The 19,448-nt window shown below is 39.8% G+C and overlaps 1 protein-coding gene across 2 annotated transcripts in view; it reads right to left on the bottom strand.

Moving 5' to 3' along the window:
- The window catches only part of DOP1A (DOP1 leucine zipper like protein A), a 67,788-nt gene that overhangs the window by 6,324 nt on the left and 42,016 nt on the right, over positions 1–19,448 (bottom strand). For both annotated transcript variants that reach the window (XM_070733135.1, XM_070733136.1), the window contains exons 18-32: positions 18,870–19,129; positions 15,830–17,825; positions 15,615–15,726; positions 13,797–13,979; positions 10,884–11,009; positions 9,738–9,872; positions 8,363–8,418; positions 7,649–7,753; positions 6,808–6,874; positions 5,328–5,472; positions 5,055–5,134; positions 3,697–3,806; positions 2,256–2,405; positions 970–1,031; positions 319–471 (exon numbers count right to left, since the gene is read on the bottom strand). In XM_070733135.1, the coding sequence (XP_070589236.1) occupies positions 319–471; positions 970–1,031; positions 2,256–2,405; positions 3,697–3,806; positions 5,055–5,134; positions 5,328–5,472; positions 6,808–6,874; positions 7,649–7,753; positions 8,363–8,418; positions 9,738–9,872; positions 10,884–11,009; positions 13,797–13,979; positions 15,615–15,726; positions 15,830–17,825; positions 18,870–19,129 (3,740 nt within the window). The remainder of the gene's footprint in view (positions 1–318; positions 472–969; positions 1,032–2,255; positions 2,406–3,696; positions 3,807–5,054; positions 5,135–5,327; positions 5,473–6,807; positions 6,875–7,648; positions 7,754–8,362; positions 8,419–9,737; positions 9,873–10,883; positions 11,010–13,796; positions 13,980–15,614; positions 15,727–15,829; positions 17,826–18,869; positions 19,130–19,448) is intronic.

Here is a 19,448-nt window from a genome sequence, read left to right as displayed (position 1 = left end):
CAGGAATGAATTTCCCCTTCCTGATCTGTGTTCCCCTGCTCTCAACAATTTTCAAACTCAGAGCCAGATTTGTGAATAGAAAGGAAATTCATTCGCCTTGATTTAGTGACCAGCTGGAATGAAACCTTTTAGAGTTTTATTTATCCCACATTGCCTAAGCAAGTAGCAGCATATGGCTGATATTGTCTGGGATGTATGAAACTAAACACACATACACACACCCTGGAAGATGACAGGGACAAACTAGTGTAATGTTGCAAAAAAAAAAAAACCCTCCATGGTTTTTATTCATGAAGTTACAAGCTTGACTGGAATTACCTTGTATATCTGGAAGGTATTTCTGATACTGATCCACTTCACTGCTAAAAATGGCAAAGGCCAGCCTCTTCAGAAGCATAGCACGCTGCTCTAGTTCAACATCCCGATTAGCAAACAGGTTGAGCGAACTGCTCTGAGCTACTGCCACACGAGCTGAAAAAGAAAAGGTGCAATTTTGGCAATGCTTTGGGGGAGAGATACGTTTTTTGATTATCATGTTAGCTATATGATAATCAAGATAACTATAGGTATATGATGAATGTTACTAATCAGAACACTTTAATTCACTGCCTAGATATTATTTATGGTCTTGTATATAACAGTGTGTATCAAATACCTGCAGTCAAATGGCAATAATTGAGGAATGGATGGAAAGCCTAGATACTATTTATGGTCTTGTATATAACAGTGTGTATCAAATACCAGCAGTCAAATGGCAATAATTAATTGAGGAATGGATGGAAATTAACATAACTTTAGAGTGAAGGCTCAATCAAGTGTTTGCTAACTTTTCAAAGGAAGGAAAATTTGCAGCAACTATCATCACAATACTTGCTTCCTGGCTAAGTTGCACGAGCATCAAAGGAGGAAAAACTTCACAGCTTAAAAACTAACCATGGATTTTACACAGAGCAAAAAAGGTAGACTCACTCATCAAATCTCTGAAAGTTGTTTTGTCGTGTGTCATCAAATTGTCCATGATAGCTCTCCAACTAGTATAAGAAGAAAAATATGATAATATTTTTTTTATAAAAGCACAATATTTTATTTTTAGGTTAAACAGAAAGAATGACTGTTAACAACATTATCTAAGAAGTTGGCACTGTATATCAGAAAACTATATCGGACTGTACAAATGTTAAGGTTAAGCACAAGCTGTTTCAGAGATTGTGAATAGGAGGGAAGATACCCAAGTGTACAGGTAGTGCTCAATTAAACATGCCCATTACAGAATTAAATCATGATGTCATAAAACAGTTTACCCATGTGACTAACCTGATTTTACAACCTTTTTTTTGCAGCAGTAGTTAAGTGAATGCAGCAGTCACTAAGCCAACCAATTGTTCACTATGGGCTGGTTTTGCCAAAAGCTTGAAGTCAATGTTGGTCTACATACATACATACATACATACATACATACATACATACATACATACATACATACATAGCAACCAGAATGATAAAGGAAAGGTTGCAGGAATTGGGCATGGATAATTTAGCAAAGAGGAGGTCCAGGGGGGACATAATAGCAGTCTACAAATACTTGAGAGGCTGCCACAGGGAGGAGGGGAACACATTATTCTCCAAAGCAAAGTCAGATAAGGAGCAACTGTTGGAATCTCTCCATGGAGAGATTCAACCTGGAAATAAGGAGGAACTTTCTGACTGTGAGAGCAATCAACCAATGGAACGACTTGCCTGCAGAGGTGGTAAACGCTCCAACACTAGTGATCTTCAAGAAAAGACTGGATTGCTATTGGATTAGCGTGATGTAGGGCAGTGTTTCCCAACCTTGGCAACTTGAAGACATCTGGACTTCAACTCCCAAAATTCCCCAGCCAGCATTTGCTGGCTGGGGAATTCTGGGAGTTGAAGTCCAAATATATTCAAGTTGCCAAGGTTAGGAAACACTGATGTAGGGTCTCCTGCATCAGGAGGGGGTTGGACTAGATGACCTGCAAGGTCCCTTCCAACTCTAATAAACATACATACATACATACATACATACATACATACATACATACATACATACATACATGTGATCCTGTGACTTTGAGGAAATACTCCATCTAAGATCCTAATTTGCTGCTCCCACCAAAATAGAAGTGGAAGAGAAAGGTGTGCAGGTCATTGGGCTTCTATTCATTTGATTCATAGGAATATTTAATTTAATTTTCTGGATACTGATTTCAAAAAAGAGCAATAAGAAGCCTTACTGATTCACGCAAGAAGCATCCATCTGAAAGAAACTGGCATCCATGAAGAGATCAAAAGCTTCCTTCTTCCATGCTCTCCTGGTATACTGATACCCACTCAGACTGCTCAAGAGCTGGACACAGGCTCGATAACTGGGCGCATTATGGGCACTGGAAGAAAAAATCACCCCACCCCCATCTCAAGTTAATATAAATACAGAATGTTTCTGTGAAAAAACAATCTGAAAACCACCTTGATTTCAGAATTAGTTTTGCTGATAAAGTGCATAGTAGCACTGTCTGCTATGGCTCGTCACTAACAGCTCCTCCCCTCCCTTGCTTCCTCCTTTCTTCTGCACTGCTCCTCTGCTCATCTTGGGGCCTCACATGATCTTTAACAGATTAACAGAGTTGGAAGGGACCTTGCAGGTCATCTAGTCCAACCCCCTGCCCAAGCAGGAGACCCTATACCTGCCTCTATCTAGGATCAAACTCACAACCTCCTGATTGTGATGCAAGAGCTCCACCTCTAGGCCATAGCAGCATCTTCTAATTTATTTATTTATTAATTCCTCCATGCCTGATGACAGAGGTGGGTTTTAAGGAGCTTACGAAAGTCAAGGAGGGTGGGGGAAACTCTGATATCGGGGGGGAGTTGGTTCCAAAGGGTCAGGGCCGCCACAGAGAAGGCTCTTCCCCTGGGTCCTGCCAAACGACATTGTTTAGTTGACGGGACCCGGAGAAGACCCACTCTCTGGGACCTAACTGGTCGCTGGGATTCGTGCGGCAGAAGGCGGTCCCGGAGATAATCTGGTCCGGTGCCATGAAGAGCTTTATAGGTCATAACCAACACTTTGAATTGTGACCGGAAACTGATCGGCAATCAATGCAGACTGCGGAGTGTTGGTGTAACATGGGCATATTTAGGAAATCCCATGATAGCTCTCGCAGCTGCGTTCTGCACGATCTGAAGTTTACAAACACTTTTCAAAGATAGCCCCATGTAGAGAGCATTACAGTAGTTGAGCCTCGAGGTGATGAGGGCATGAGTGACTGTGAGCAGTGACTCCCAGTCCAAATAGGGCTGCAACTGGTGCACCAGGCGAACCTGGGCAAACGCCCCCCTCGCCACAGCTGAAAGATGTTTCTCTAATGTGAGCTGTAGGTCGAGGAGGATGCCCAAGTTGCGGACCCTCTCTGAGGGGGTCAGTAATTCCCCCTCCAGGATGAATTGTCCTTGGAAGGCAAAACCCACAGCCACTCCGTCTTATCAGGGTTGAGTTTGAGTCTGTTGACACCCATCCAGACCCCAACAGCCTCCAGGCACCGGCACATCACTTCCACTGCTTTGCTGACTAGACAAGGAGTGTTTAAAATCTTGTTTATTTCTGGATTACAGGAGCGGGACAAAATATGGGGCAAAGGAGACTGTGGGACTTTTTGTAGCCCTTGGCAAAGATACCTGTGGTTGCGAAGATAAGGCACAACGTAGTGCATTATATTTACAAGAAGAGGAATAACCCTTTCCTTCTCATCACTATAGAAAACCATGTCCAGAAGATGAGCCAAAACCTAAAACAGGATAAGAAAAACATCACAACTTTCCTTATCAATCTATGAGTTACTGTTTAAAATGTTTTAATTCTTTCAGTGAAAACACAACAAAGGATGATTTCCAAGATTATACACACACACACAAATTCAAAATGTGAATTTATAAAATCATAAATACAAGACAGATGATGTAAAACGTACTTCATTTTCATGTCAATGAATGTACAGCCATATACCTACAGGCATGGCACTGACCTAAATTAGTCACTAATATGTATTTTTTTTTCTTGCATTGCTTTATGAAGATGAGAATGTACTTACAAAGCTTGGAAACAGAATGTGTTGTAAATGCATTTTAGAAAAGATACCAGATATGCTAAAATTTTTGAAAACATGGAGAATATAAACAAACTCTGTTTCCCAAATCTATACTTTAGATTATGCTGGCATTAATAAATGTTTGTTGTGCCATCTCAGCTACCAAACCATGCTTAACAAGTATGGGCTTAAAATTTAAGCAGGATTGGATTTGGTCAGTTCTTGTCATAGAATAACAGAGTTGGAAGGGACTTTGGAAATCCTCTTGTAGAACCCTTTTCTTGGGTAAAGACTGAAATACCAGAGCTATAGGTCTGACTGGGGAATTACCAAAAATACTGGAAGGCAGAAGTAAGTCACTTCCAACCATTGCTGAAGAAATTACATGAAGCCACTAAAATGAGTTTGAGTCAAATATGTTACTTTTTTATGATTGGTTTCAATTAAATCAACTTCAATCATGGTTTCCATAGCTTATTTCTTTAAAACAGAAACAGTTAACTATTAATCACAGTTATAGGACTGATGTGGAATAAAAGCATATAAATATTGTAATGACTGTAGGACTAAGCACAATTATTCTTTGGCATAATTTCACACAAAGCAAAACAAAAGAAAAGCAGAATTATCTTCATTGATGGCATAAATGCCTTTACACTTTCTTTTTCTTCTCTTTCTGCTCATAATAGTGAAAACAGGAAACATTTGTTTTTGCCCCAGGCTACATCTAAGATCCCAAATCAGACAAAAAAAGCAGAACAGAGAGAGGTGGAACGAAGGACAGAAAATATTTTCATGTTTATGAATCAGAGTAATTTTCCTTTGAGTCAACATAAATACCTCTAAGGACCATTTGATACTAAGTACTTACAATAAATTTCAACAAACGTGTAAGGTTTTATCTGTTGTTACATTACATATAAAATCAAGAACTACAAAAATACTTACTTCTGACAATAGCGTTAAGGCATGGACACTATAAACTGATGGAGTAATGCTTGAGGTTTCCAAAGCTGGAGACAACATATCTAAATTAAAACACATGAAAAAGAAAGAAATGCTGTTTGCAAAGATGCAACCATTCCATTCTCACTTTCAACACTGGAAAAGTTTGTATTGGAGTTAAACCATAGTGATGAGGTTATTTTAATGAACAATGCTCCTGCTACAAATTATATTTAGTCATATTAATTCAGATGAACAAAGAAAACTAAAATTCACCTTCAACATCAGATTCCAGGTTGTTTCCATCAACCATTATTTTGGGAGAAGGCTTGACCTCTAAATTTCGCCTCAGCCAGGTCGTCTGTTCCAGGGATGAACCTGCAATTGCCCCAATGGCATCCACTATTTTGTGTGTTACATCCTGGTGAGGTGGCAAATAAACAGAAGTAAAAGAAAAAAAATCTTATGAATAATATACATTACACCTTGATTTAAAAAGTGTCTCTCTCTTCTTCAGAAGTAAGGAATAATCTCAGTGAGACAATGCTATCCTTTGGGGAACGCCATTATGTGCTGCTGCCTGGTGACATCCCAAGCCTCTATTTCTAATTACAAAATCTACTATAATTATAAATATGAAATGTTTCCGAAATTTCAAGCATCTGGAAAGAAAACCAACTTAATAAGTTGTGAAAAACTACTTTGTGGAACAGTGAACTGGTTCAAATCTCATCACGAGCGCAAGGTTGACTCAGCCTTCCATCCTTCCGAGGTGGGTCAAATGAGGACCGGGATTGTGGGGGCAATACGCTGGCTCTGTTAAAAAGTGCTATTGCTAACATGGAGTGAGCCGCCCTGAGTCTAAGGAGAAGGGCGGCATAAAAACCGAATGAACGAACGAACGAACAAACGAACGAACGAACAAACAAACAAACAAACAAACAAACAAACAAACAAACTGTTAGTACAGGGTACATGTGTTTTAGGGATTGCCATTATAAACTGCATATTGTAAACTGTACCAAACTTGTACTTAAAGGGTTAATGTGCACTCAAAGAGTTAACTTGTACTTGAAGAGTTAATGTTCAAGGCTATGTCGTCATTGAAGCTATAAAAGCTCATGATTCTGCCCAGTCACTTCCTTGTTACTTTTACTTTTGCCTGAGACGGGGGGGGGGGAGTTGTGTCCAAGCTCTGTGCTTGTATAAGCTGTGTGCTTTATCTGCATTGTATAAGCTTCGTGCTTTATCTATTATATTTAGCTTTGTGCTTATTATCTATATTCTGTATTGTTCTGTATTTGCTACGTGCATATTTTGGATTGTTTATATTTTGTTTATATGTAAATAATATTTATTTAACTAAGTCTGTGTCTTTATCACACATCCACGCTCTATTAAAATTCTCTGCTCAGTATTGTCGAAGGTTTCATAGCATAGCTAACCGAGACAAGCCAACACAAACAAACAAACAAACTAGAAATATACATATACATAAAATATACATAAACCTAACTGAGTCTTTGGCACAGTGATCTTTAAAAAGATGGCATATAAAATTGAAAAAACAAACAAACATGTTGCAACAGAAGATAGCTATTCTGAAAAAGAGAACCCAACATTGATTCAAGATTTCAGAAAAATAAAACAGGGTGAGAAACAAAAGAAGTATTTTCTTGGTAATTAGCTCCAGACTTTACATTCTTTTTTATACCATACTTGAATCCAATAATCACTGTTTCTATAGATTTCTTACCTGTAGATCTCTCTGGTCCTTCTTATTATCCAGATTTGGATTTTTCATAATAAACTCATTTAACACACTTTAAAAGAACAAGAAAGAAAAGGGAAACATAAATGTCTTGCTTCAAGTTTTAGAAAGAAGGATTTCAAGGGCAGAGAGGCTTTCAGAAGCCTATGAATAGAAGGGAAGACTCGTGGAAAGACAGCAAGGGTTCAGCTGAAGATCACATTTACAGCCCTTTAGATTCCACACTTGGACCTCTTTAAGAAGCTATATCCTAAGACAATACGCTGTGATTAATTTTAGCAATAAATGTGGGATATACATTTTTATAACTTAACCCATTGGTTCTTAACCTTTCCTTCCTTTTGGCAAAGGTTGAGATAACCTGATAAAAAATTACTCCCTAAATAATTGGGGTTCAAATATCTGCTCTTTAATAATTCTGACTAGCGCTATTTTGGATTTCTGCATGCTCTTATGACAAATGCTTTCGACTCATATTTAAACTCATGAAATTGAACTGGTCTTAAGATAAACAAGCAACAAGATCCAGCCACGCCATTCTCACACTGAACATTGGAAAGGAAAGGTAAGATTTTTACTATAGTTAGCCATAGTGACATTTTCAAGACATCTATGACATTTTCAAGATTTCAAATGTCTTGAAAGTTTCTAGTCCACTCTACAACTAGAAGACTAAAAACTGCGCTCAATATTAAGTAGTGATCTAATTTTCAATACAAAAGACCTGCTAGATTCTGCTAGATTTTTCAATAGCTACTTTTGCCTGGCATTTTTCAAAAGAAAGAATAAATAAATAAATGGTGCCTATGGTCACAAAATGACTCACCCAAGTATTAGAAACTGCCCTGGAGCTGGAAGGCTGAGGGGTATGGAATCTTTTAGAAGAAGAAGCAAAGAGGCCCAGCTGTCCACTAAATTGGAGACTGGGATTCTACAGGAAAGAAAAAGTCACAGAATCATATCCAAAAGATTTTCATTATTATGTTTAGAAGGGCTGTCTAGAGTCGAGTAAATGAAATGATGTTGCCATACTTGTTTTAAAGTGTATACTGCTCAAAAAAATAAAGGGAATACTTAAACAACACAATATAACTCCAAGTAAATCAAACTTCTGTGAAATCAAACAGGAAGCAACACTGATTGACAATCAATTTCATTTTGTTGTCAGCACATTCAACTTTGTACAGAACAAAGTATTCAATGAGAATATTTCATTCATTCAGATCTAGGATGTGTTCTTTGAATGTTCCCTTTATTTTTTTGAGCAGTGTATTTTTACTTTTAAAGTATTTTAAAGTTAATAGATGGAAGTATAAAGCAAGCATGCAAGAGCTAAGGGGTAAATACATGAAGCTCCTTGATGGGTGTTCTGATTTTTAAACAAGTATCTAATATTCTAAAATCTGGAATTCGGCAGTTCAATTCCTTCCTTAATGATTTAATCTCAGAATTCTCTGACTTTAACAGAACTGTTGCGCAAATGCGACCTTCTAAAAATAACTTGATACTATTGAAGGGGATATAAGAATAGAAAACCTACCTCTGGATGTACGCAAAGAAAAACTGCAACATGCAGACTTCCAATGAAAGATGCTTCTAGAAGGAATTTTGTTAAAAAAAGAGTTAAGAAATACATATTACTGTTTCAAGTAGCTGTCAATTCTGTAATTAAAAGATAACTAATTTGCCCATGTTACACCAACACTCCGCAGTCTGCATTGGTTGCTGATCAGTTTCCGGTCACAATTCAAAGTGTTGGTTATGACCTATAAAGCCCTTCATGGCATCGGGCCAGATTACCTCAGGGACCGCCTTCTGCTGCACAAATCCCAGCGACCAGTTAGGTCCCACAGAGTGGGTCTTCTCCGGGTCCCGTCAACTAAACAATGTCGCTTGGCGGGACCTAGGGGAAGAGCCTTCTTTGTGGCGGCCCCGGCCCTCTGGAACCAACTCCCCCCAGAGATTAGAATTGCCCCCACCCTCCTTGCCTTTCATAAGCTGCTTAAAACCCATCTCTGCTGCCAGGCATGGGGGAATTGAGATACTCTTTCCCCCTAGGTCTTTACAATTTTATGCATGGTATGTCTGTATGTATGTTTGGTTTTTATAATAATGGGTTTTTAGCTGTTTTTAGTATTGGATTACTATTATATACTGTTTTATTATTGTTGTTAGCCGCCCCGAGTCTGCGGAGAGGGGCGGCATACAAATCCAATAAATAAATAAATAAAATAAATAAATAAATGAGAAAATATTGTTTTACTGAAAGAGTAGTAGATCCTTGGAACAAACTTCCAGCAGACGTGGTTGGTAAATCCACAGTAACTGAATTTAAACATGCCTGGGATAAACATATATCCATCCTAAGATAAAATACAGGAAATAGTATAAGGGCAGACTAGATGGACCACGAGGTCTTTTTCTACCGTCAATCTTCTATGTTTCTATGTTTCTAATTATCCCCAGAGCATTCCAAAGGGCAGGGAAGTGGGTGGGAAAGGCCTCTAAGTTTTGTGCTTTTATGCAGCTTTCTTATGAGTTGAATAACTGGTCGTTGAAGTCACCCAGATATATGGGGTTGCATCCTTCTGATGCTGTAAAGCAGGGCTATCAAACTCCCAGCCCACGTGCTGGATACGTCATGTACGGGCCATGCCCATGCCCACTTTAGTGAAGGGGGAAACAGTCCTGATACATCTTGTGATGCTGCCGTGATGATGCTTAGTTTGCCGTGACGATGCTGCTGTGACGATCTTAGTTTGATACCACTGTAAAAGCCTAAGCAGTTGCAACCATATGATTCTTCACTTAATGGCTATTTTGCTTAACAACTGAGTCATTAGTCTCAACCATGGTTGCTAAATGAGAACTACCTGTACTTAAACTGTGTAAACATATTGTTATTGGTGTCATACCTTGTCTTTGGCAATAGCTGGTGGTTGCTTTAAGACTTCTTTCACTGTTTGCATCACAGTTTCAGTTCTCATAACACTGATGGAACGAACCAGCTCCACTAGCAGCAGCTGTTCTTCACTGGCACTAGGAAACACCTGATAAAAGTAAAATTCCACCACTGGCATTGAATCTCAGAGAGTCAAGTCACAACCATTTCAAAGTCACTTATAAGAATGAACCTGCAACCATATGCCTCCTTATTTCGATATAAACACTACTGATATATAGCATTGCATCAATGTCTGAATGAGCATTTTGAGACCATTTTGATTAAAAGCAAAGGACTATACATTATTTTTTTTAAAGTTGGGTATTTGTTCATGTAGCCAAATTGGCTGTATTACTTCTACACACCTATATTCTCATAAATGCAATACTTCCATCATATACCACCCTTAAAAACTCACTTTCAATTCCAGTTTTACTTAAAATGTTTTATAATTCTACTCTTTTTACTTTATTGTAATATTTTCTCTAATCTGACAAATGTATAATAAACTTTCTGACCTGCACACTTTTTATTAATTTAATACCATTCTACACATTTTCAACATTTTTGCAGCATTACTTTCTGTCATTCTAAATTTCTTCTTGAATCATTTGAGTGATTTATTTTTAAATTTGGTTCACTCCTCTACTTAACTCTTTTCATCCAATCCCAAAACAAATGTTTTATTCCATCAATCTTTATTTTGTCTTTTCTTAATTCCTGGCTCTCTTTGTGTGCATTTTTTTTTGCAACTATTTTTTCTTTAAACACACTTTATGCAACACTTTTCTTTCATCTTCATTTTTTGAAGCAGTAATTCTCTTACATGCATTTTTCTCACTTACAGTCTTTTCAATTTTCTTGTTCCAACAGGCAGCCTGTCTTATAACTTCACTCACTTCTATGGCATTCTGTAACACAATTTTCTTTATTCTGTGCATCTTGTGGCATCTTTGTCTCTTTGTGTCTTGTAAGACAGATTGGCTACACTGATTACTTCAAAGTAGCCTATCCTGACATTTCTCAAGTCATAAAAAGTATAAAACTTAGGAAACTCTTAAAACTTAGGAAACTCTTAAGCTGAACTCATTTTAAACAAGTCCATCAGTTAACATACCTTAGTCCTTGAAGCTTGTTTATTTTGTTTCCTTTCATTCCACACAAATGCAATAGCTGCCATGAAGTGAACACCATGGTTCATTGAAATTGGACCAAGCAATTCAAGAATTTGCTGCCTTAAATTCTGTAATACATAAAGCATACTAAATTTAAAGAAAAACAAAAAAACTTGAAAATATTTGGACGTCAACTCCCAGTGGTGCTCAAGGCGGCAAGATGCGCGTATCATGCCGCCTTGATTGCATCAGCAGAATCTCGCCCGGACGCTCTGTTTAGGGTGACCCGCTCCCTTCTTAACCAGGGGGGAGTTGGGGAGCCCTTGCAGAGTACCGTCGAGGACTTTAACACATTTTTTGCTGATAAAGTTGCTCAGATCTGGCCGGACCTCGACTCCGATTGGATAACAGAGTCGACTGACAACGAGTCAGTAAAGGTGACTGGGGCCCGTACTTGTCCATCTGTCTGGGAAGAGTTTGAAGTGGACAAGGCCATTAGAGCTGTGAGTTCCGCCACCTGCTTACTGGATCTGTGTCCCTCCTGGCTGGTTTCGGCCAGCAGGGAGACATGGAGCTGGGTCCAGGAGATTGTCAACGCTTCTTTGGGGAGGGGGTCGTTTCCGGCTCCCTATAAGGAGGCACTCGTGCGCCCCCCTCCTCAGGAAACCTTCCCTGGACCCAGTCATTCTCAACAACTATCGTCCAGTCTCCAATCTTCCCTTTATGGGGAAGGTTGTTGAGAAGGTGGTGGCGCTCCAGCTCCAACAGTCCTTGGAAGAAGCTGATTATCTAGGCCCTCAGCAGTCAGGATTTAGGCCCGGCTACAGCACAGAAACTGCTTTGGTCGCGTTGATGGATGATCTCTGGCGGGCCCGGGACAGGGGTTTATCCTCTGTCCTGGTGCTTCTCGACCTCTCAGCGGCTTTCGATACCATCGACCATGGTATCCTTCTGCGCCGGCTGGAGGGGTTGGGAGTGGGAGGTACTGTCCTTCAGTGGTTCTCCTCCTACCTCTCCGGTTGGTCACAGTCGGTGTTAGTGGGGGGTCAGAGGTCAACCTTGAGGTGTCTCCCTTGTGGGGTGCCTCAGGGGTCGGTCCTCTCCCCCCTGCTATTTAATATCTACATGAAACCGCTGGATGAGATCATCCAAGGGCATGGGGTGAGGTATCTTCAGTACACTGATGATACTCAACTGTACATCTCCACCCCATGTCCAGTCAGCGAAGCAGTGGAAGTGATGTGCCGGTGCCTGGAGGCTGTTGGGGTCTGGATGGGTGTCAACAGACTCAAGCACAACCCTGATAAGACGGAGTTGCCTCCCAAGGACAATTCCATCTGTCCGTCCATCACCCTGGGGGGGAGGGGGAATTATTGATCCCCTGAGAGAGGGTCCGCAACTTGGGCATCCTCCTCGATCCACAGCTAACATTAGAGAACCATCTTTCAGCTGTGGCGAGGGGGGGCGTTTGCCCAGGTTAGCCTGGTACACCGGTTGTGGCCCTATTTGGACCAGGAGTCATTGCTCACAGTCATTCATGCCCTCATCACCTCGAGGTTCGACTACTGTAACTCTCTCTACATGGAGTGTTCGGAAACTTCAGATCGTGCAAAATGCAGCTGCGAGAGCAATCATGGGCTTCCCTAGGTATGCCCATGTCAAACAAACACTCTGTAATCTGCGTTGGTTGCCGATCAATTTCCGGTCACAATTCAAAGTGTTGGTTATGACCTATAAAGCCCTTCATGGCATCGGGCCAGAATATCTCCGAGATCGCCTTCTGCTGCACGAATCCCAGTGACTGGTTAGGTCCCAAAGAGTTGGCCTTCTCCGGGTCCTGTCGACTAAACAATGTCATCTGGCGGGACCTAGGGGAAGAGCCTTCTCTATGGCGGCCCCGACCCTCTGGAACCAGCTCCCCCCAGAGATTAGTATTTTCCCCACCCTCCTTGCCTTTCGCAAACTCCTTAAAACCCACCTCTGCCGTCAGGCATGGGGGAATTGAGACATTTCCCCCCAGGCCTATATAGTTTTATGTATGGTATGCTTGTGTTGTATGTTCTTTTAAATAATGGGTTTTTAGATTTTAAATATTAGATTTGTTCTCTGTATATTGTTTTATTATTGTTGTGAGCCACCCTGAGTCTGCGGAGAGGGGGGGGCATACAAATCTAATAAAAATAATAATAATAATGAAATATCTGCAAGAAAACATCCAAGATCACCAAGGACTCCTCATTTCAACCCCATAAATATTCTCCTTTATTGGTGAAATGTTTTAGTGGCATTTTTGCATATATACTTCTAACTTTTATAGTCCTTGAAATATAAAGCTCTCTATATGGAACCGAGGGAAGTTTTGCCTATAGCAGCTGTTTGATCCAATATATTAACACCAGCCTTTAAATGGCTCTATTTTGTAGATTATCATAAAAAGAAGAATCATGTTACAACTATTTTAGAAATGAAAAAAAAATCTCAATATTGGATGATTTGGTAGTACAAGGTCCTCTCTTGTACATATACAAACTATATTGTGCAGTATACAGTCATTAGAGGTTTTCTGAAAGAATAATTAAATATTGTGATCTTGTCAAGATCCTGGCACTGATTATTCAAGAATTAAAAACAAAACATGTTTGTGCCTTCAAGGCAGGTTTTTGACTCCTGGTAAGCATTAAGAGAAGGTCTCTGGAGTTTTCTTGACAAGATTTTTCAGTTGCCCTTGTTTTCTTCGTAGAGTGGAGAGTGACTCATCTGCAGGCATTCAGTCAGCTTGGTGCCGAGTTCTAAACCCCAGACCGTTCTGTTCCCAGTTTGACATTTTAAGCAATATACCAGACTGGCTCCGTTATTCAAGTGTTACATACACTCGTAAACAAATTCATATGTACATATAACTCTGGTGTTCTAACCTTTGTTGATCCAAGATTAATTGTGGTTACAGATGCAGCCGCTGCAGCAGCTGTTTTCTCTGACGAGTCTGCCTGGTGCAGGATGCTCCACAAAAGTGTGACAGAGGACATGATAATGTGAAGAATAGACAGGATCCCACTGCGTGCTTCAAACATGTGCTTCTGATCTACATTAACCAGAAGCTAGTAACAAGGAAGATGAAGACATAATCAATTATCATCAGGGATACCGCCAATGTAGTTATTTGTGCATGATATGACTGTATGTATGCTTTTTTAAAATATTGGGGTTCCTTGCTTTTTAGATTTTTTAAATGTACCATTGTTATTTTAGATTCTAATTATTAGATTTGTCATTATATATTGTTTTTATCATTGTTGTGAGCCGCCCCGAGTCTGCGGAGAGGGGCGGCATACAAATCTAATTAATAATAATAATAATAATAATAATAATAATAATAATAATAATAATAATTTTCATGAATTTTGTTCCCTTTTCACTCTCTTCCTGCCTTGGTTTTTCCTCCCATTCTGTTTCAGACAGTATTAAACCATCACTGAATTATATGCTAGCCAGAATTATTTTCAGATCAGTTTGTAGTGATAGTTTGAAATCAGTTTCAAGATCTGATAGGATACAGATGCAATGCAATTCAATTCTAACAATAATTTTTATCAAGTTCAAATTGCGAAATGAAGTACTGTATTTTTCGGTCTATAAGATGCACTACACCCCCCACCCCACCCCCCAAAAAGTGGGTGGAAATGTCTGTGCGTCTTATAGAGATGCACACTGAGAGTCTCTCAAGAGTGAATGTTGCCGAAGCCCCGCCCACCCACCCACCAGCCCCCGCCCTTCGACTTCTGCCTCCCAGCAGTTTGCCTCCTTGCAACAAACAGCCTGGTCAGCTTCAGCACAGCCAGATTTAGAACGAGCAGGTGATTGCAGGTTGGATTGGCTTCCCGGGAGACAACCAATCAGCTGCAGGGATTGGTGTCATCCATCACTGCCATTCCCATCCAGTTTTTGGCTTCCACGTGCGCCATTTTTGGCCTCTGCACATTCCAGATGACTGAAAATGGGATGCGCAGAGGCCAAAAATGGGGCGCGTGGTGGCGAAAAACAGCAGCGATGGGCAATGGTGGTGATCCTCGCAGCTTGGAACGGCTGGGATTCTGAGAGGCCGATCCAATTGCCAATCAGTTGCTTGTGCTAAATCAGGCTGTGCTGAAGCTGACCAGGCTGTTTGCCGTTTGCTAATTTCCCTCCCCTTGTTTTTCTCCCCAAAAGCAAGGTGTGTCTTATAGCCCAAAGCGTTTTATAGTCCAAAAAATACAGTACTTCCTCCAAATCAAAACAAATCTTATCAACAGAAAACATGTCTTGTCTGTTTATAGTTTACTGAAATTCTAGATTCAGTTACAATTAAAGATTGAAATTGGGTTCGGCTATTCCAAAACCGAATTTCTCCAATTTTGTAATTTATAATAGAGTGCTTTAATATCAACTGTATTCATAATATTATGCTGCTTATACCCAAAATGTAAACGAACATTACTCTTGTAATATTAGGTGTGACATCAAGATCTTGCAATGTAGTAATAAGTTGTACATATATTATCAATGGCATAGACATAAAGAGTTCAGAATATGCCAAATAAGTTTCTCTGTTTCAAGAGTTATTTCTTAAGGTCAATGGACCAGCTGTCCAATGCACAGCTCACAATTAAACAAGTTATTAGCAAGGGAAGAGGACAAATAAGAGCACACTGATAGCTGGGGGTGGGGAACTATCTGAAAAATCTAAAGAAGTTTACCTGATGGTACTGTGTGGATGGGTCAAGTAAGCAATAATGAATAATTGTTGTGATGCCTTCCAAAAGAGTAAGCATCATGTCTGGTGGAGTAACTGATGCCATCCAAAAAGGCCTAAAAACAACAATGGATCTTGTTACAATTTTGGAATGCACTTACAAAATTCCCTTTAAAAAAAAAAGGACCAAGAGAAAAAAAGAGAAAGTGAAATACGTGCCTACTGTCGGATAAGCCCATTTCGTATCTGTATTGCTGGATCAGATTATCCAGGTTCCTGCAAAGCTGTAGGGTCACCGAAACCACCACTCTTTGGAGCACCTTCCCCATGTAAGGCAGAGAAGCAGTGATCAATCCTATCCACTGGGGATGCATTTTACAGGCACAATGCTGGTGTAGTGCTCTTATTACAGCGCAAAGGAACATGCCTTGGGAGGTTATAGGCTGGGAGTGTAAATACTGAAGGGAAGCCATTGGCTGTTGAGGATTGATGTGCTCCAAGTCAGTTACCACAAAATCAAAGCATGCCTCGTTCTCCTCGGGCACGGTCATCACTCGGTGCTCCAGAACAATGAGCCGCTGGAGGACTTTTAAAAGCTGTGACTGGAGAGTGCTACCATTATCCAACTCGTCCTCGGAAAAGTTGATGAGACTGTCTTCGGAGAAACCTTCTTCAACAGCCCCTATATTTTTCCCCGCCATCTTCTCACTGTGCCACTTCTGGATACTGAAGATAGAGGACAGCAAACAATGCAGGATCACTTTCTGGACCTTGCATTTGGACAGCATGTCGGAAATGAAACTGGGGAACCCTTTGGTGGAGCTCTCCACCACTTTTGCCAGCTCGGCAAAAAGAAGGGACAAGATTTCGATGCTCATCATTTGCATGTTCCGATTCCCTATCAGGTCCTGGGAAGAGACTTTCACGTGGGTTGGGTAGTGGCTCCTCATGTAATACAAGCACAGAGAGATGAGGATCTCGATGTACATGGAACTTCGAAAGCTGTGGTTTGAGTCTATCGGGATGTGGCTGTAAAAGTCTTTGCCCATGACAGATATGCGATGCCTGGCCAGAAGATTCTGAAGTAAGGAAAGCTGGGGGGTATAGGCGTTATTGACGCTGGTGGTGGAAATGGCATTCACAAAAGCAGAAGGGTTGGTTTTCAAGATAGCTTTAATGGCAGAGAAAGAATACAGGGTCCTCGAGGAGTCATATACTTGGAGGTACAGTAAGACATGTTGATATAAAGGATGTATGTTAAAATGGGGAGATTTCCGCGCCCCAGGCGACCCTGCATCACTCTCGATTTCCGAGATTTCGCCCTCTCCGCAGCTATACCAATTTTCCAAGTCAAGGCCATCGCTGAAGAAAACACTGCTTTGCTTCAGCTTCTCAGCTTGTGCTTTCTTCTTTTCGTCGTCTTTCCTTTTCGCTAATTTGACTTTGGGCTTTGCTCCTGGGTGTTTCCCAGATTCTTTCACAATGGTTTCCTTTTCTGACATTTTTTCCGGCAATTTCCCTTTGAAGCTGAATTGGATGCTGCTGTGACTTCGCTGCCTTGACTTTTCTTCTGGGGCGGTGAAAGTCTGGCCACTGAGAGACTGCTGGCTTATTGAGATGCAGGGCGATGAGCTGTTTCGGGAGATTTCATTAGAAATGCTTTCAAGTCCAGTCTCAGACGAGACAGATAGTAGCTGAGTACTGTCATTGCTAAGCGAACTACTCTGGCTGTCCAGAAGGTTTGGGTCTTCACATTTGGATGCCTCTTCAACAGGATTTAATGTAGTCGAAGTATCTTCTGGATATACATCTTTGTCTGACCATGGATCTTCTGCAAGCTTCTTGGCTACCTTGCAGATCAGGTCAAGCACCACTTGCTGTATTATTTCATCTAATGAATCTCCTTTCAAATGTTGAGAACTATCTGGGGCAGTCAGACTTTCGGGCTCCACGTCATAGCTAAGGTTATCCCCAGCAGATGATTGGGAGCATCCAGAGTCTGAACTTTGCATTATTTCTATCTGATTATCAGGAAGGTCAAAATCAGAGGCAGCCAAAGGAATAGTTTCACTGCTGGTACTCAGGAGAGAGATCCTGTCACTTAAAGGGTTGACCGTAAGACTAAAATTCTCCATTTCGTCTAAACCCAGCTGCTTTTCAGTGTTTTCTTTAGTTGACATCCCATGTTCTTGATTTGATGGTATTGTGATGAATGCTTAACAAAAAGAAAAACAAGTAGTTATGAATATTTGGATACTCATTTAGAAGTTATTACCATAAATCATATAATACCTTTTACTTAAAGACACCTTTAAGTTATTCATTCTGATGTAAACGAAAAAGTTATGTGGCAATAAGAGTGCAACAGGAATGAAATGTTTAAATTACACTTTAGTAGGTATTTTGAGTCCAGAGTAAAACTCTGTTGACAAATTCAACATTGCAATAGAGACATTATTAGTGTTCATTTTTTAAATGAAAGAGAAATCCTTGATTGCTAAGGACAAAGGAAAGATCTGTAGAATTTTGGATCTAACATTTTCTTAAAAATGAGATAATATCCAACATAAAAAGAAGAAATCCACAGAAAACTCTGCCAGTGTGAAGAGTGAATGAAAGGTTATGAAAAGATATTATTATTATTACATTGCCGCCACTCTCCCGGGAGAGGGCCGGCATACAAGTCTAATAAATAATAATAATAATAAAATAATACTAATAATAATAATAATTGCTGTTGTTATTATTACTATAACTTTAACTATAACTATTACTACTACTACTACTATTATTACTACTACTACTACTATTATTATTATTATTAGGATTTATATACCGCCCCTCTCCGAGGACTCAGGGCGGCTATATATTACATTATAATAGGCATTATTTATATATTATCATACATTACAATTGCACACTTTTGGCAGGTTACCCCGTGGTATATTTTAACTCCAGATAACCAAAATGTTCAAATTATATAATTATATAAGTCAATATGTAAAACAATAAAACTAAATGAATATCTTAATGTAAAATAAAAAACAGCGATACAAAATGGTATTAAACATAGGATTTAATTTATTTAATTTAATTTATAGGCCACCCAACTCCTTTCAGACTCTGGGTGGCGAGTATAAAATATAAAATACTATTTTATGCTACAGTGTATCAATACAGTATGCAAAACTGAAGATATAAATATAATAACAAATTGAGGATATCATGCTAAATCAGTGGTTAATGAGGTGGTACTTACAACCACTACTATTAAATTTCTGCATAAAATGTTTTTCATTTTCATCTTCCAGATAACAGGGAGATTTATTCCAGTACCATTCAGCCTGTACCCTTTGAACGGAAATACGCTGGGTTTTGGGATGGAGCAGCAGCAAAAGCAAAGGTTCCAGGACTCTTGCAATGTCGTGCCTTTGGAGGACTTGATTTAACCAGGCCTGTCCAACTGACCAGGTGGAGCCATCTAAACTGTTAAGACTATCCAGCATGATAAATAAGGATCTAAGGAGGGGGGAAAATCCATATTAAAATAACAGGCCAAAAGGAAAAAAAAAAAAACAAGCTTTGAAACTTTTGTCATGATCAATTTCTCCAGCTGGGAAAGCCAGATAATTCTCTTGACCTGATGATACTAGTGCTCCTGGGGTCTACTCTTCTGGGTCAAAGTGAAAGTTGTTAATCTAATGCAAAGTTCACCCCACTTCTTCTAACAGGGAAATGGGGACAGGCCTATTAGATACTTTTCTGGATGAGATCACTTAATGAATATATTAGTCAAGTCATATATATTCACTAGCTAAAAGTTGGCTATTTAGGAGAT

This window comes from Erythrolamprus reginae, chromosome 1, assembly GCF_031021105.1.
Source record: "Erythrolamprus reginae isolate rEryReg1 chromosome 1, rEryReg1.hap1, whole genome shotgun sequence".
NCBI classification, from domain to species: domain Eukaryota; kingdom Metazoa; phylum Chordata; class Lepidosauria; order Squamata; family Dipsadidae; genus Erythrolamprus; species Erythrolamprus reginae.
This window is presented reverse-complemented; position numbering and strand designations above follow the sequence as displayed.